The 14204-nt window shown below is 30.7% G+C and overlaps 1 protein-coding gene across 2 annotated transcripts in view; it reads left to right on the forward strand.

Annotated features, from left to right (window-relative positions):
* The first annotated feature begins 296 nt into the window (after nt 1-296).
* The window catches only part of LOC118199061 (formylglycine-generating enzyme), a 123400-nt gene continuing 109492 nt past the window's right edge, over nt 297-14204 (forward strand). The window contains exons 1-2 of one of the 2 annotated variants that reach the window (XM_085813527.1): nt 301-950; nt 7592-7666. In XM_085813527.1, the coding sequence (XP_085669653.1) occupies nt 480-950; nt 7592-7666 (546 nt within the window). In that variant the 5' untranslated portion in view covers nt 301-479. Of the gene's footprint in view, nt 951-7591; nt 7667-14204 lie in introns of both variants that reach the window. The other variant, XM_085813528.1, reaches the window with a different exon arrangement.

Consider the following 14204-nt stretch of genomic DNA (forward strand, 5'->3'; position numbering starts at 1 on the left):
AAAGGAATTACTTTTAAAGTAAGGTGACGTCATCCACAACATAAAATTTCATAAAATATGATAAACAATAAAATTTTTATTTCAAATAAAAATGCAAAATTAAATTGATTTTTAATATTTAAAAGTCATAAATAATATTTTAAACACGGAATTTATGCACAATAAAACGCACTATTTTTTAAATAAAATGACAACAAAGTATCGGTTACCATAAATAACTTATCCAGCAATGGGTTTACCCTAAGTTGTATTACTCGCCAAAGGAAAATCGCCAAAATCCGTGCAACCGTCTACCAAAGTAGCACCTGGGGATTTAGCGCTAACCGACAATTACATGGGTTAAAAACCGCATCGTCAGGCATGTAGGCCGCATTTGTTTGTTTACAACGTGAGAAGAGTCGTGTATATTTCTGTACTTGGACGCAGTGGGTTATAATTTTCCTCATAGGAACATTCTGATTTAAAAAATCTTGTGTATTATGGATGCATTTTTAAAGCTATTTATTCTTATGCTATGTTTATCTTTAAATTTATCAAAAGAAAATATGTTTTCTGTTAATGAAAATGAGGAGAAAGATCCACGTTCTGCAAAGTCAGACTGCGGATGTGGCACTGTTTCACGAAATTCGGAATCTTTAAATACGGATGATTCATTACAAAACTCTAAGTTTTGTACAGCAGTTAGCAAAAAAATGGGCTCAAGTACTAAAAATAAATATCTTGAATCTAATCAAAATGTGCATTCGAAGGAGACAGATTCTCATAGTAGTTCAGGTACTGTGCTCATAAAAGGCGGTGTTTTTCAAATGGGCACTGATAAACCAGTGTTTGTGTCCGATGGTGAAGGACCCCCAAGGAAAGTTACTGTCGATGACTTTTATTTAGATATACATGAAGTCAGCAATAAAGATTTTGAAGCTTTTGTGAAAAATACTGGCCATGTCACAGAGGTATTTTGAAATCAGTATATTCGTTTTTAAAATTGGTGAAGTATATTTGTTGTGTTAGAAAGGATTAGTAGTCATTAAGTCAGAGAATTCCTTATTCAGCTTTCCATTCACTGTGTGTTACTATTATTACTATTATTTTATTCTTGATATTTTTTATGATTTACAGGTTTACTATACTTATTACCATCTTTTTTATTTTAGTTCAGTTTTAATTTATCATTAACAGAATATGGGAGTAGTTTTTTGTATAAAAATTACATATTAAATTTTATTTAATTCAGATGTTGAATATCTTGTACCATTGCTGGGATGCAGACATTTTGCTTAATTCATCAATATTTTATTAAAATGTTTACAGTTTGGCAAACTTGTGGTTAAAATGAATCATAACATTTGCTTAGGTGACTTATCAGTACTTAGTAGCTCAAATTTTACTTTTTTTTTAGGTAGCAAATTGGTTCAGTATTCTACATACAGGTGGTGTTCACACATTTTTGTAACGATTTTGTAAAGACTTATATATAAAAAAAACCTGAGAATTTTATTGTTTAATATGTTCAGTCTGATAGTCCTTTTGTTGAACTATCATATTGCATTTTGATTTCCAAGATACCAGACCGGTTAGAGTAGACTTAAGGGTACCCCTTGTCGCGAAGTTATTTCATTTATTGCCAAGTTGTTGTTTTGTTTATCACCAAGTTGTTATTTCAGTTATGGTAACCTGAGTAATTGAATGTTTCATAAATATACTTTTACCTAGAACTGGGTGCTCCTTTAACTTTTTAAGTGAAAATATATCAATGTGTACTTGGACAAAGTCAAGGAAGTGCACAGTGCCAAGTTTGTGTAATTCTCTGATTTTTTTTTAAGTGAAAATAGGTTGACGTGTAGGTCGATAAACTCAAGGGAGTGCACAATGCCTAGTTTGTGCAATTCTGTGATTTTTTTTAAGTGAAAATAGGCCAATATGCACATGGATACCGAGTTTGTGCAAATCTTTAACTTGTTATTTTGTCTACAAAGATAAAATAATAAGTCACAGAATTGGGTTAATCTTTGGATTATGATGGTAACTTGGCGAAAATTTGCCGACCAACCCTCCTACAGCAACCTGCTAGTTTTTGTTTGGATGCCATTTTATTTTCACGAAGTAAAGGCATTTTTTTCTTCTTTTTTTTACTCAACATTTTTTTCCAACAATCTGCTAACCGAATTACGCTTATGCTAGAACTTTTATGGAACAAAAGTGCTTAATCATGACGAAGATTAGGTGCGAAATTGGGGCAAAGTGCAGAATCGCCCACTGCTTGCCGCGTTTTTACAAATTGCACATACATGGTATCATCCATGTACACGTCAACCTATTTTCACTTAAAAGAAAATCCCAGAATTGCACAAAAATGGCATTGCGCACACGCTTGACTTTATCTAAGTACACATCGACCTATTTTCACTTAAAAAGTCAAAGAAAATTGACAAAAATCCAATTCTTCCTACTCTTGTAAAAAGCGCCAAACAAATAAGTGGGTGATTCTGCACTTAACCAGCAAAATTGTTTCTAAGTGCTTATTAGCCAAAATCACGATCAGAATTTTCCGGAAAATGTCACATTACATGCCATAATCTCTCATTTCTCTGAGACAAAATAATCTGTAATTCAAACTGTGTACTTCTCAGATTATTGCTAAAGTCCTAACTAGTAACCTTTATCGCCTTACCAAAATGTCGCCAAACTATCTGCTACCATATTCTAAAGATTAGCCTTTTTTTCAAAAAAATTTGTAAGGTAAGCGGTTAAAAATCTCTGTTAAAACATATTTCCGATAGTAATCTGAATTAATTTTGAGATTTTTTTCTACTTTCCTTATTTTAAGTTTTCCTTTATAAGAGAATTCAGTAATAACCATAAATCCTTTAGAAAAACTTTCATTTTTTTTTTTTTTTTTTTTCTTCCTGAACCAACATATTAAATCTTTTTCTCCTCTTTCTCAGTAGTAAATTGATCTATTTCTATTGCAGTCAAGTACAATCAAAAGTCGTTAATCCGGACTCGCCAGGACTTCGGCGATTCCGGATTATCGATTTTTCCGGATTATAGATCATCTTAATTATAGATTATTTATAGATCATCTTAATTATAGATGTCTTAATTATAGATCATCAGTTTAAATCTGGTAAGATAGCGTGCAGAAATTGCAAAATTAAAAATATGAAACCGTAATTACAGAACAATTATGATCTAAAGGGTATCAAAATTTACAAAAAGAAAAAGCTTAATATTTATTTGTTTACTTTATTAAACATTTCTTTCAATGTAAGTTGTTTAAGTTGCCTCGTTTCATGTGATAATACTTCCTCTTTTATTCTATTAAACAGACATAATTTCTTGTTTAGTTACAAAGTTCCGCTGTTCAAGTCCTATAATTGTTGTGTCGAGAATACCGACTAATTTGTCAATCGAAATTTTTTCGTTTTCAATAACCTCTGTTACTTTCTTCACTATTGGAAGCGAATTATAATGACGAGGAACTTGTTTTAAATCATATCAAAGACGGAGTACATCGAGATAAAATACTACATGTGGTAAGGAATTATAAGCCAAATAAAATAAAAACATTTGCCCTGAAGATAAGGATAGTGCTGACAGATCAACTTCCAATTCATTCCGCGCCGCAGCGTTCCCCCCGCCGAGCAGCCTGAAATTGATAAACAGATTTCGGATTTTGAAACATACTTTTGCTTTAGATCCTTTACATATTAGCAAATATATGTCGAAAATTCTATTTGATATAATCGAAAGTTCAAGCTACTTTTATAAAATTGCTCCAACAGTCTGCAAAAAATAATAAGCCGGATCCAATTCGAAGATTAAGGAACAATGCAATCTGCAACATTAACTGAATTAGATAATTTTAGCTTAGCTTATACCGTCCGTTATACATTAAACGCGCATGCATAAACGTTTTATGCGCACACGCATATTCGCAGCCGTAAAGGTCTTACGCGCACACGTAAACGCAACGCATGCGCAGAAATTTTGTAGCTTTGATGTCCGGATTATAGATCATTCCGGATAATGGGTGTCCGAATTAACAACTTTTGACTGTATATCCGAGCCTTATAAATTGTAACTACATATTTCCATGTTTCACTTGCCAAATAATTTTCATACACCAATCTGCATGTAGTCTTATGCTGAGAAACATGTTTCCCGTTAGGTTACGAACATCATGTTTTCTTGTTTTGATTAGCTTTAAAAATTGGATTTATAATTTTTTTCACTATTCCTAAAGAGATATTTAAAGATTTTGCAATAGCTCTTTGGGAGGCTGGATTTTCCTTTAAAACGTGACTTTAGATTTAATAAGAGCTGTAGTACTTTTGTTTTACATGCATTTTTTGCCTTTTTCCCAGTTAGATGTAAACTTCTACATGTTTTTCCTTTCATATTAATTATGTCACTTATTTTACGTGTAGAAATATTAAAACCATGCTTTTCATATCTATTTTAATAACTGAATAAGAGTACTTCTCTTCGAAATGTGCAAAAATATAGCCTTCAAACCATTGTTTATTTTTCAGCAACATTTTAAAGAAATGGATATTTTTAATGCTGTTGATGATAAATAGTTTGATGCCAGTCATGTTTGTATTTTAAATTCACGGAGAAAATCAAAATTGTTACAAAAATGGGTAGAATACCATTGGTTCTTTAAATTTTTAAATCTCATTTATGTTTTTTTTCCAGTATGCCTCAAAGTATTATAATTTGAAAGGTGTGTAGAAGTTTACAAAGACATCAGATTAAGTTTTATATTTTCTTTGTGTAGTTTCATTAATATTATTATTTATAGTAGAATGAGAAGAATCGATGCATTCAGCCTCCCTTTCATTTTAAAAATATTGTTGTTTTCAGTTTAGAAACATTTAATGCTATGAATGTATTAAAGTTATACAATTAAGCAGGCCTTTCCGACATAACTTTTTTACACTCTGCTACATTTCAAACTTAAGTTTTAATGGTCAGTTCTATTTCCACAGTACAATTATGTATTTATCTTTGCGCAGTATACTTAATGTAATATTTTGGTTCTTACAGAAAATCCTGCCAACCCACAAAAGATGTCGCCAATCACGCCAAACCAAAAAAAAAAAAAAAAAAAATATTTACTAAGAAGAAAAAACATTCGATTCTTATTTTTCTTTCAAATTTATTATATTATCATTTTTTATATTTAATTTTTCATTAAAAATGTCCATTATTTTTTATTAAGGAGATATGTTGTAAAAACAATTATTTTTGTGCAAAAAAATTCTGTGAATCTTTAAACTCGGTAAAAAGCACATATATGAAATTACCTGATCGTGAAAAAGTATATACCCTTTCCAAGGATGAACATTTCCACGTATAAAATATATAAAATATCTAAAAACTTTTACCTCTAAATTCTCTATTATATTATAAACGTCACCAACGAATTCATACCGCAAACATTACAAATGGTTACAAATACTTAGTGTCAAATATTTAAATTATTTCCATACACGTTTACTTCAACTGAAACGTATACTAAATTCCTACAAACATAAAATTCAGAAAATAACTATCATTTAATTAAAATATCACTAAACCATGTACACGTCGACTTACTTTTACTTAAAAAAACATCCCAGAATTGCACAAAAATGGCATTGCGCACACTCTTCACTATATCCACGTATACACTGCTTTTTTCTCATAAATGAGAAAAATTCACGAAAATGCATGAAAATTTTGTGAATCTTTAAATCCGGTAAAAAGAACATATATGAAATTACCTGATTGCAAAAAGTATATACCCTTTCCAAAGATGAACATTTCCACGTATAAAATAAATAAAATATCCAAAAACTTTTACCTCTAAATTATCTATTATATTATAAACGTCACCAATGAATTCATACCGCAAACATTACAAATGGTTACAAATACTTAGTGTCAAATATTTAAATTACTTCCATGCACGTTTACTTCAACTGAAACGTATACCAAATTCCTACAAACATAAAATTCACAAAATAACTATCATTTAATTAAAATATCACTAAACCATGTACACGTCGACATATTTTTACTTAAAAAAACATCCCAGAATTGCACAAAAATGGCATTGCGCACACTTCACTATATCCATGTACAATGCTTTTTTCTCATAAATTAGAAAAATTTCACGAAAATGCGTGGAAATACTCAACGTATTCTACTCAAACGTATTCCAAAATACTACAAACATATAACTCACAAAATCACGATAATTAAATTAAAATATAATTAAATTAAAAAACACTACTTAAAATATAAATAAGCACATACATTAAATTAATAAAAATTAGATTACAATCCTAATTACTTTAAACTAAATCATTGCTAATAACAATTTTCCAATAATAGCATATTAATTTATTTACTCCTTACATTTAGAACAATGCATAAAAATAATATCCTCAAATGATTAAAAATACTAACTTACCTAATCTTCAGAATCTTCATTACGTGGCACGCACACTTCCACTATTTCACACAACATACAATGAAGCTTAATACAAAATAATATAGTACTACAGTTTTCCAAATTCCCCCCCCCCCTTTACCGATTAAAGAACTGTAATTCGTCCATTAATGTCTCATGACATATCTCATGATCTCTCATTTCCCTCACACAAAATAATGCGTAATCGGAACTTTGCACTTCTCACATTATTACCAAAGTCCTAGGTAGTAACCTTTATCGCCTCCAAAATGTCGCCAAACTACCAGTTACCATATTCCAAAGATCAGCCCTTTTTTTCCCACTATTCAGCAACATGCTCTTCTGTAGTAGTCAGGTCCCAAATTTAGTCATTTTTTTTTTCTTCGTAAATGCATGATAGAGGTAAGAAGGAGTCTTTATTCAAGAATAATAACTAACACGTGTAATCAAAGTTATGCCAAACCCAGCGTGTTTAAAGAAGACTTTTCCATTTTTGGCGAAAAATCATATAGTTTGCCGCCTTCTTTAATAGGCAAAAATGGTTGACGGGATTTTCCATAAGTAGCCATATTTTTTGTATTTTTTTTTGCAGAATTTTGGTAAACCTCTCATATCTTGTTTGTAAATGTACACTATTTTTTAAAATTTTATTATATGAAACTTGAGAGTTTTTTTTTGATGGTCCTTTAAATCGCGTATTTTTCACTTCATCCACTGAAAAGAATCACTGTTCAGTAAAAGCTACAACTAATCATTTGAAATTATAATAGAAATCCACAAAATACAAGTATTCCATGATGCCACATTAAATCAAAGATGACGGGCACATCTTTCATCATTACGCACTGCCCATATTTCTGTAGAATATTACCAGTTGTTTTTATGCCTGCCCCAATTTATGTTGCTTCTGTTATTTAACAAACTGTTAAAAACTGAAAAACTAAAATCAAACCCTTATCCCTGCTTCCCAAGCATACATTTCTTTTATCCTTTCTACTCTTTGATTTGTTATGATGATTTCCCGCCCCAGGTTTCCCATTTTTAACAGCATCTAATATTTTGATGGTATACTTGGTATCATGACTGCTTTCTGTATGCATCCCTGAATATGTAATATATATGTATTTTCAGGCAGAAACATTTGGCGATTCATTTGTTCTTGAATATCTTTTGAGTGAAGAAGTTAAATCAACAATAACTCAAGCAGTAAGTTTGTAATGCAATTTTTTTAAGTAAAAAAAAATTTTTTTTCTCAAAATTTCAGTAATTATAAGAGGTAGAATGTATGTCATGATCATACAGTATCAGTATGTCCATTATAATGGATTTTATGTATTTTTTTAAAATTGCAAATAAGTTTATTTTACCACACTTGAATAAAATGGTCGAAAATTCTCCTGTATTTGTTTATATTTACATCAGTCATTGTAATGTTGTATGTATGGCTTAATGTTCACTTTTGTGACATTACACTATGACGTTTATGTGATGTCACATTGTGATGTTTATGTGAAGTCACATTGGGACATTGATGGGAAGTCGCATTGTGATGTTGGGAAGTCACACTGTGACATTGAAGTTACTGTGTGATTATTGTTGTGACGTCACACTGCAACATTCATGTAATGACACATTGTGACTTTAATATAACTCCATAGAGTGACGTGAATGTAACATAATAAAGTGTCATAAATGTCGCTGAAGATGCAGAAAGATGTCAAATAACACAGGATTACAATTTAAATGTGTGATATACTCCTACTTTAGATAACAGGTTACTACAGCTCTGTTTTTAGTAACCCAGCAGGGAATTATACTCTTCAAGGTGTTCAGATATTTTTGTAATATTCAAAATTTTTAAATTATTGAAAATATTCAGTATAAATATCTGAAATTTTCTCATCATACTAAGGGTGTAGCTCACCCTATTAAGGTTATAAACTGTAATCCATTTATATTTATTACATAAACCATAGTGTACAGGAAATGGAGAATGTGTTATAGTACATGATGCAAAAGTGATAAGCGTATTACAACTGCTAACGCTTTTGAGTATTACCTGTCCAGAAGCTATATAATTTTGCTTTCATTCTTTAGCATTTGATATTTAAGGACACTTAATATTTTTTTTTTTTTTTAATTTCTAATTTGTATTAAAAAATCTGATTTCTTATTAGAGCTTATTGACAACTTAACTATATTTCTTACTTTAATACCTTTCACTCTCTTTCAAAATAGAAGTATTAACAAAAAACCTGTTTGACATGCAGTATTTATAATAATTATATTTCTTAACTTAATACTTTTTTCTTCTCTCTTTCTAAACACAAAATTTAAAAAAAGTTTTTTTGGCTTGGAATATTTTAATTATTTAGCTTTGAATACTGTTTTATCTTCTCCATTTCTCTGTTCCTTAATTGCTTTTCTTCCAGAAAAAGAGCTAAATTATTTTGATAATTGGATGAAAGAAAAACTGTTTTATTACTTAGTACTATATTTATAGGACATTCACCTATCTGAATATTTTGTTTTAAATTAAAAGCTTCCATAAATCAACACAATCATAGTTTTCAAATTAGTTAACTGCAACCTTAGTTTTGAAATTAGTGATTTGTTGTTTATCTGTAATACCAAACAAATAGTTATGGGTATACAAATCAGTAGATCGAAAATGTGGTTCTGAAAACTAAATTACAAAAAATATATATTTATATTTAGTTATACAAACCTTGCATTCTCTTTCATTATTACTTCTCCATTGACAAATTACAACTTTATCAGATTATTAAGCTATAAATTTAAAATAACTCTGTTATATTTCAGAGCCTCAATATATTTAATTGTACTATTAAGAAAAATGTCTTATAATTTGTTTCATTTGATGATTAATGTGAATCACGTATTTTAAATATTTCTACATTTCCTAAATGCATTTTTCTGTTTACTTAACCCCTTAACTGCCACAGAAAACATACAAGATTCTGCGGCAGTTAAGGGGTTAAGTACCACTGTTTTTTTACACAGGCGTGCGTAGTTATGTGATGTATTAGGGATAAAATAAGTGCAAGTTTTGATGTCTAAAAACTGTTTACTTTCACAAAAATAGGAATAAAAGAAAAAAAAAAAAATGCAAATTTTAATGTTTGAAGTAAAAATATAATAAAAAAAGATGTAAGTATAATAAAAGTGATGTATAATGAAAAACATAATTAACAAAACAAACAAAAAAAATGGAGTTGTTTTAATCAATTTATTTTTAGACCAGAAAAATGTAAAATCAAGTTTCAGTGTTATACTTTGTAAAATCAGTATACCTAAAAAAACACATATTTCTTCTGAATTGGTTAGATGCCACAATTTTGTTCTTGATTTTTCTTTTGCAGGATGTTGGTTCATATATTGGTCTGCAAAATGGTTAGTTTCAGTAACAATGTGAAGGATGAGCAGTTTATCAAAAGTAATTTAAATACGATAAAGGGGTTTGAAACATCCATTATATCTTACGTTATTCCTGGCACCTACTACAAACAGAAACAAAAACGGAAGACACAGAATAAAAAAAAAAAAAAATATGTTTTACTCAAATAGAAACATGAGCAATAACCTCGCAGTTATTACTTTTGCCTCCACCTACTGCAAAAAGCAACTACTGCAAACAGTAAACGAAAATGGAAGACACGAAATAAAAAAAAAATACATTTTACTTAAACACGAGCAAAAGCCACACAGTCTGGTTTTCCGTGCATTAAGTATAGTGATATCAGTGCTCCTAAACTATTGGTTATTCAGTGAAAAGTGATTTAGTGTTGTGTTTAGTTTTTTAGAAATTAGTAGTGGCGGCGACTAGGTCGCAATCAAAATCAGATGAAAACAAAGCTGATATGGCTGTCATCAGGATGGATAAATTTCAATGTGCAGTATTTGATGGTCAGAATGTGGATATTCCTACAGATAAATATTTTTTATTGTTTGAAAAAAAAATGTAATAGTAAAAATATTACTGAGAACAATAATCCCCATCTCCAATTCCTCCCCCGTCCTCTCTAAAATAGAATCCACCTTTGCATACTCTGTCAAGGTCACTGTGGTGTTGCATTCCAAAGCTTTGTATGCTATTTTACTGGTAGCACTGCAAAGCAAATGATAGTATTTCGAAAGGGCGTATATAGACGCCTGGCATAGTTAACGCATTGGCTGAGTAAGGCGTATATATATAAGCCCGCCGCAGTTAAGGGGTTAACTATTAGATTTTAAATTAAATACAATTTTACACAGTTTATTATGCAAAAGCGTAAGAAATTTGCAAGAATTAATAATTCCTGTTCATAAAGCAATTATTGGGGTTTTCATCTGCAGAGAACCCGTTGGCGCATCGGGAAAGAACCCTTTGGCGCCGTTGCATTTTTATTCGCCAAGCCAGCGGTTCATCGACGATGAGCCGAGCGGTAAACGTGATATTTTGTAAACGTTGACTTTTAGTGCATGTAAATTCAAAATACAGTCAAAAGTCGTTAATTCGGACACCCATAATCCGGAATGATCTATAATCCGGACCTCAAAACTACAAACTTTCTGCGCATGCGTCGCGTCGACGCAAGACCTTTACGGCTGTGAATTTGCGTCTGCGCGTGCGCAAAATACGTTTACGAGTGCGCATTTAATGTATAACGGACAGTATAAGCTAAGCTAAAATTATCTAATTATCTATTTCAGTTAATGTTGTAGATTGCGTTGTTCCTTAATCTTCGAATTGGATCCGGCTTATTATTTTTTGCAGACTGTTAGAACAATTTTATAAAAGTAAGCTTGAACTTTCGATTATGTCAAATAGAATTTCCGATATATATTTACTAATATGTAAAGGATCTACAAAGCGAAAGTATGTTTCGGAGTCCATTAAACAAAAAGTGGAATTGCTGCAAAAAATGGATAAAAGGCAGAAGTCTTCAGGGCAGATGTTTTTATTTTATTTGGCTTATAATTGCTTACTATATGTAGTATTTCATTTCGATGTACTTCATCTTTGATATGATTTAAATCAAATGCCTCGTCATTATAATTCGCTTCCAATAGCGAAGAAAGTGACAGGGGTTATTGAAAACAAAAAATTACGATTGACAAATTTGTCGGTATTCTTGACACAGCAATTATAGGACTTGAACAGCGGAACTTTGTAACTGAACAAGAATTTATGTCTGTTTATAGAATTAAAGAGAATGCATTATCACATAAAAAACGAAGCAACATAAACAACTTACATTGAAAAAAATGTTTAATAAAGTAAACAAATAAATATTAAGGTTTTTTTTTTTTTTTTTTTTTTTTTGTAAATTTTGATACGCTTTAGATCATAATTGTTCTTTATTTCGTAAATTACGGTTTCATATTTTTCATTTTATAATTTCTGCATGCCATTTTACCAGATTTAAACTGATGATCTATAATCCGGAATCGCCGAAGTCCCGACAAGTCCGGATTAACGACTTTTGACTGTAGCGGATAAAACAATATATTAAGCATATGGTAGTAAAAATTCACAGGAAATAAGCATGTATATGTAAAACTAACCGGTTAAATGTGATATAGGAAAATAAATTTGTATTAAATTAAAATTAGCACAGAAAAAAATATATTAAGCATAAGACAATATACAGTCAAAAGTCGAGGTGACAGAGAGGTTAGTGAAAACGAAAAATTTCGATTGACAAGTTAGTCCCGTAATTGCTGTGCCGAGAATACCGACTAACTTGTCAATCGAAATTTTTCGTTTTCACTAACCTCTCTGTCACCGTCTTCATGTCTTTATCCATTTTTTGCAGCAATTCCACTTTTTGTTTGATGGACATCGAAACATACTTTCGTTTAGTAGATCCTTTGGGAGCTCCAGCATCGGAAATTCTATTTGACATAATCGAAAGTTCAAGTTTACTTTTATAAAATTGCTCTTAACAGTCTGCAAAAAATAATAAGCCAGATCCACTTCGAAGATTAAGGAACAATGCAATCATCAACATTAACTGAATTAGGTAATTAGATAGTTTTAGCTTATACCGTCCGTTATACATTAAACGCGCACGCGAAAACGTATTCTGCGTTTGCGCACACTGATATGCGCAGTCGTAAAGGTCTTACGGTGCACGCGTCAACGCGCGGCATGCGCAGAAAGTTTTTAGCTTTGAGGTCCGGATTATGGGTGTCCGAATTAACGACTTTTGACTGTATAAGCATTTATAACGGAAATAAAAATTCATTTAAAAAATATAAATTAGTAGTAATCTACTGAAATTAACCGGTTAAACATGATATACGAAAAAAATTTGTCTTAAATTTGCAAGAATTAACACAGAAAACAATATATTCCTTACACCAGCAGTGGTTTGCTAATTTTGATGACCATGGTGATGCATCAAACTATTTTATCATCTTAGATAATCAATAATATTTTTTTATTTCAATTTAATCATCTATTTATGTCACACCTGCCATCATCTGAAAGGTTATTGTTGGAAAAGCATTAACAATGTATTATCTTGTTAAAATTTTACGCCATAAAAATTGATTTATTCTCATAATTTTAGATGACTATAACCAATAATAAAAATAAAAGCATTACTTAAGTATTTAAAATGCACATTTTTGCGGTCTACGAAAATAAATTATTTTAGACGTTGGAAACCTCATGGTTCTTTGAGCTGTTAATACTTAAGAACACAACGTGAACAGCCGGTTTACAAATTAGCATTCACCCTTCCCGCCGTATTTTCTTCCTTTCATCTCGAACCGAGAACCGTCATCTATCTACGAAAATATTTCTATCTATTCGTTGTTAAAAAATTCAGAAAAAATAATAATAAATAAGAGAAGAATAATATAAATCTGCAAATGCAAACAACGACAGTGATAATTCAACAAAACGAACGCAAGAGGAATGGTTGCAAACTTCGAACAAGCGAATAGGTTGAATCCGCTGGATTACCAGGTTTGAACTATTATCGCCAAAGTTGGCGATGTTTACATTTACCGGGTTCTCTGCGGAAGTGCTTCCCAATTATTGTTTCCAAAGCTGAATTACAGAAAATCTGTATTACTTCTGAGAATATACACTATATTATAATCTTCATTGCGATGCTTAAATACTGTTAGCAGCTCATATGGTAAACTGAATAAAACTCAGCTATTTATATGGTAAACTTCATAATTTCCTTTATTTAATCAACACATACCGGGAGTAAACACTTATTGTATACAGAATTGAATGATAGCCGTAATAAATTAATATATAATAATTGAAATGAAATTAAGAAATTGTTAAGATTGAAGCGATTAGCAACGATAAAAATACCAGAGCTGCATGAACTTATAGAAGCGCAAGAAAAATCGATGAAGATTCTTTGCTATCTACAGATTTCTGCAAACATGGAGTGAAATGACAATATTTGTTTTTTTAAATTTGGGTATTTAGAATTATTTTAATATGATCTTAGAGAGCTAAGATGAGGATTCAGAAAATATGATTTGAGGTAAAGATAAGGAATCATGAGATATGCACATTCTTGCTATTTTTCTTATTTAACATGAAAGTAATTCAGTTTTTACTTCCTTGTACGAAGTAAAAAGGAAGTATTGTAATTGCGAAAAGTTTCAGGCAGCATATTTCAACGAAAATATCCATTCTGACCGCTATCGAATGCAACTTAACGATGTTTTTGCGTGATATCTGTACGTAAGGACAGAATAAAATACT

The sequence above is a fragment of the Stegodyphus dumicola genome, chromosome 3 (assembly GCF_044657685.1).
Source record: "Stegodyphus dumicola isolate Sdum_Otavi_A_Nest chromosome 3, ASM4465768v1".
NCBI classification, from domain to species: Eukaryota; Metazoa; Arthropoda; class Arachnida; order Araneae; family Eresidae; genus Stegodyphus; species Stegodyphus dumicola.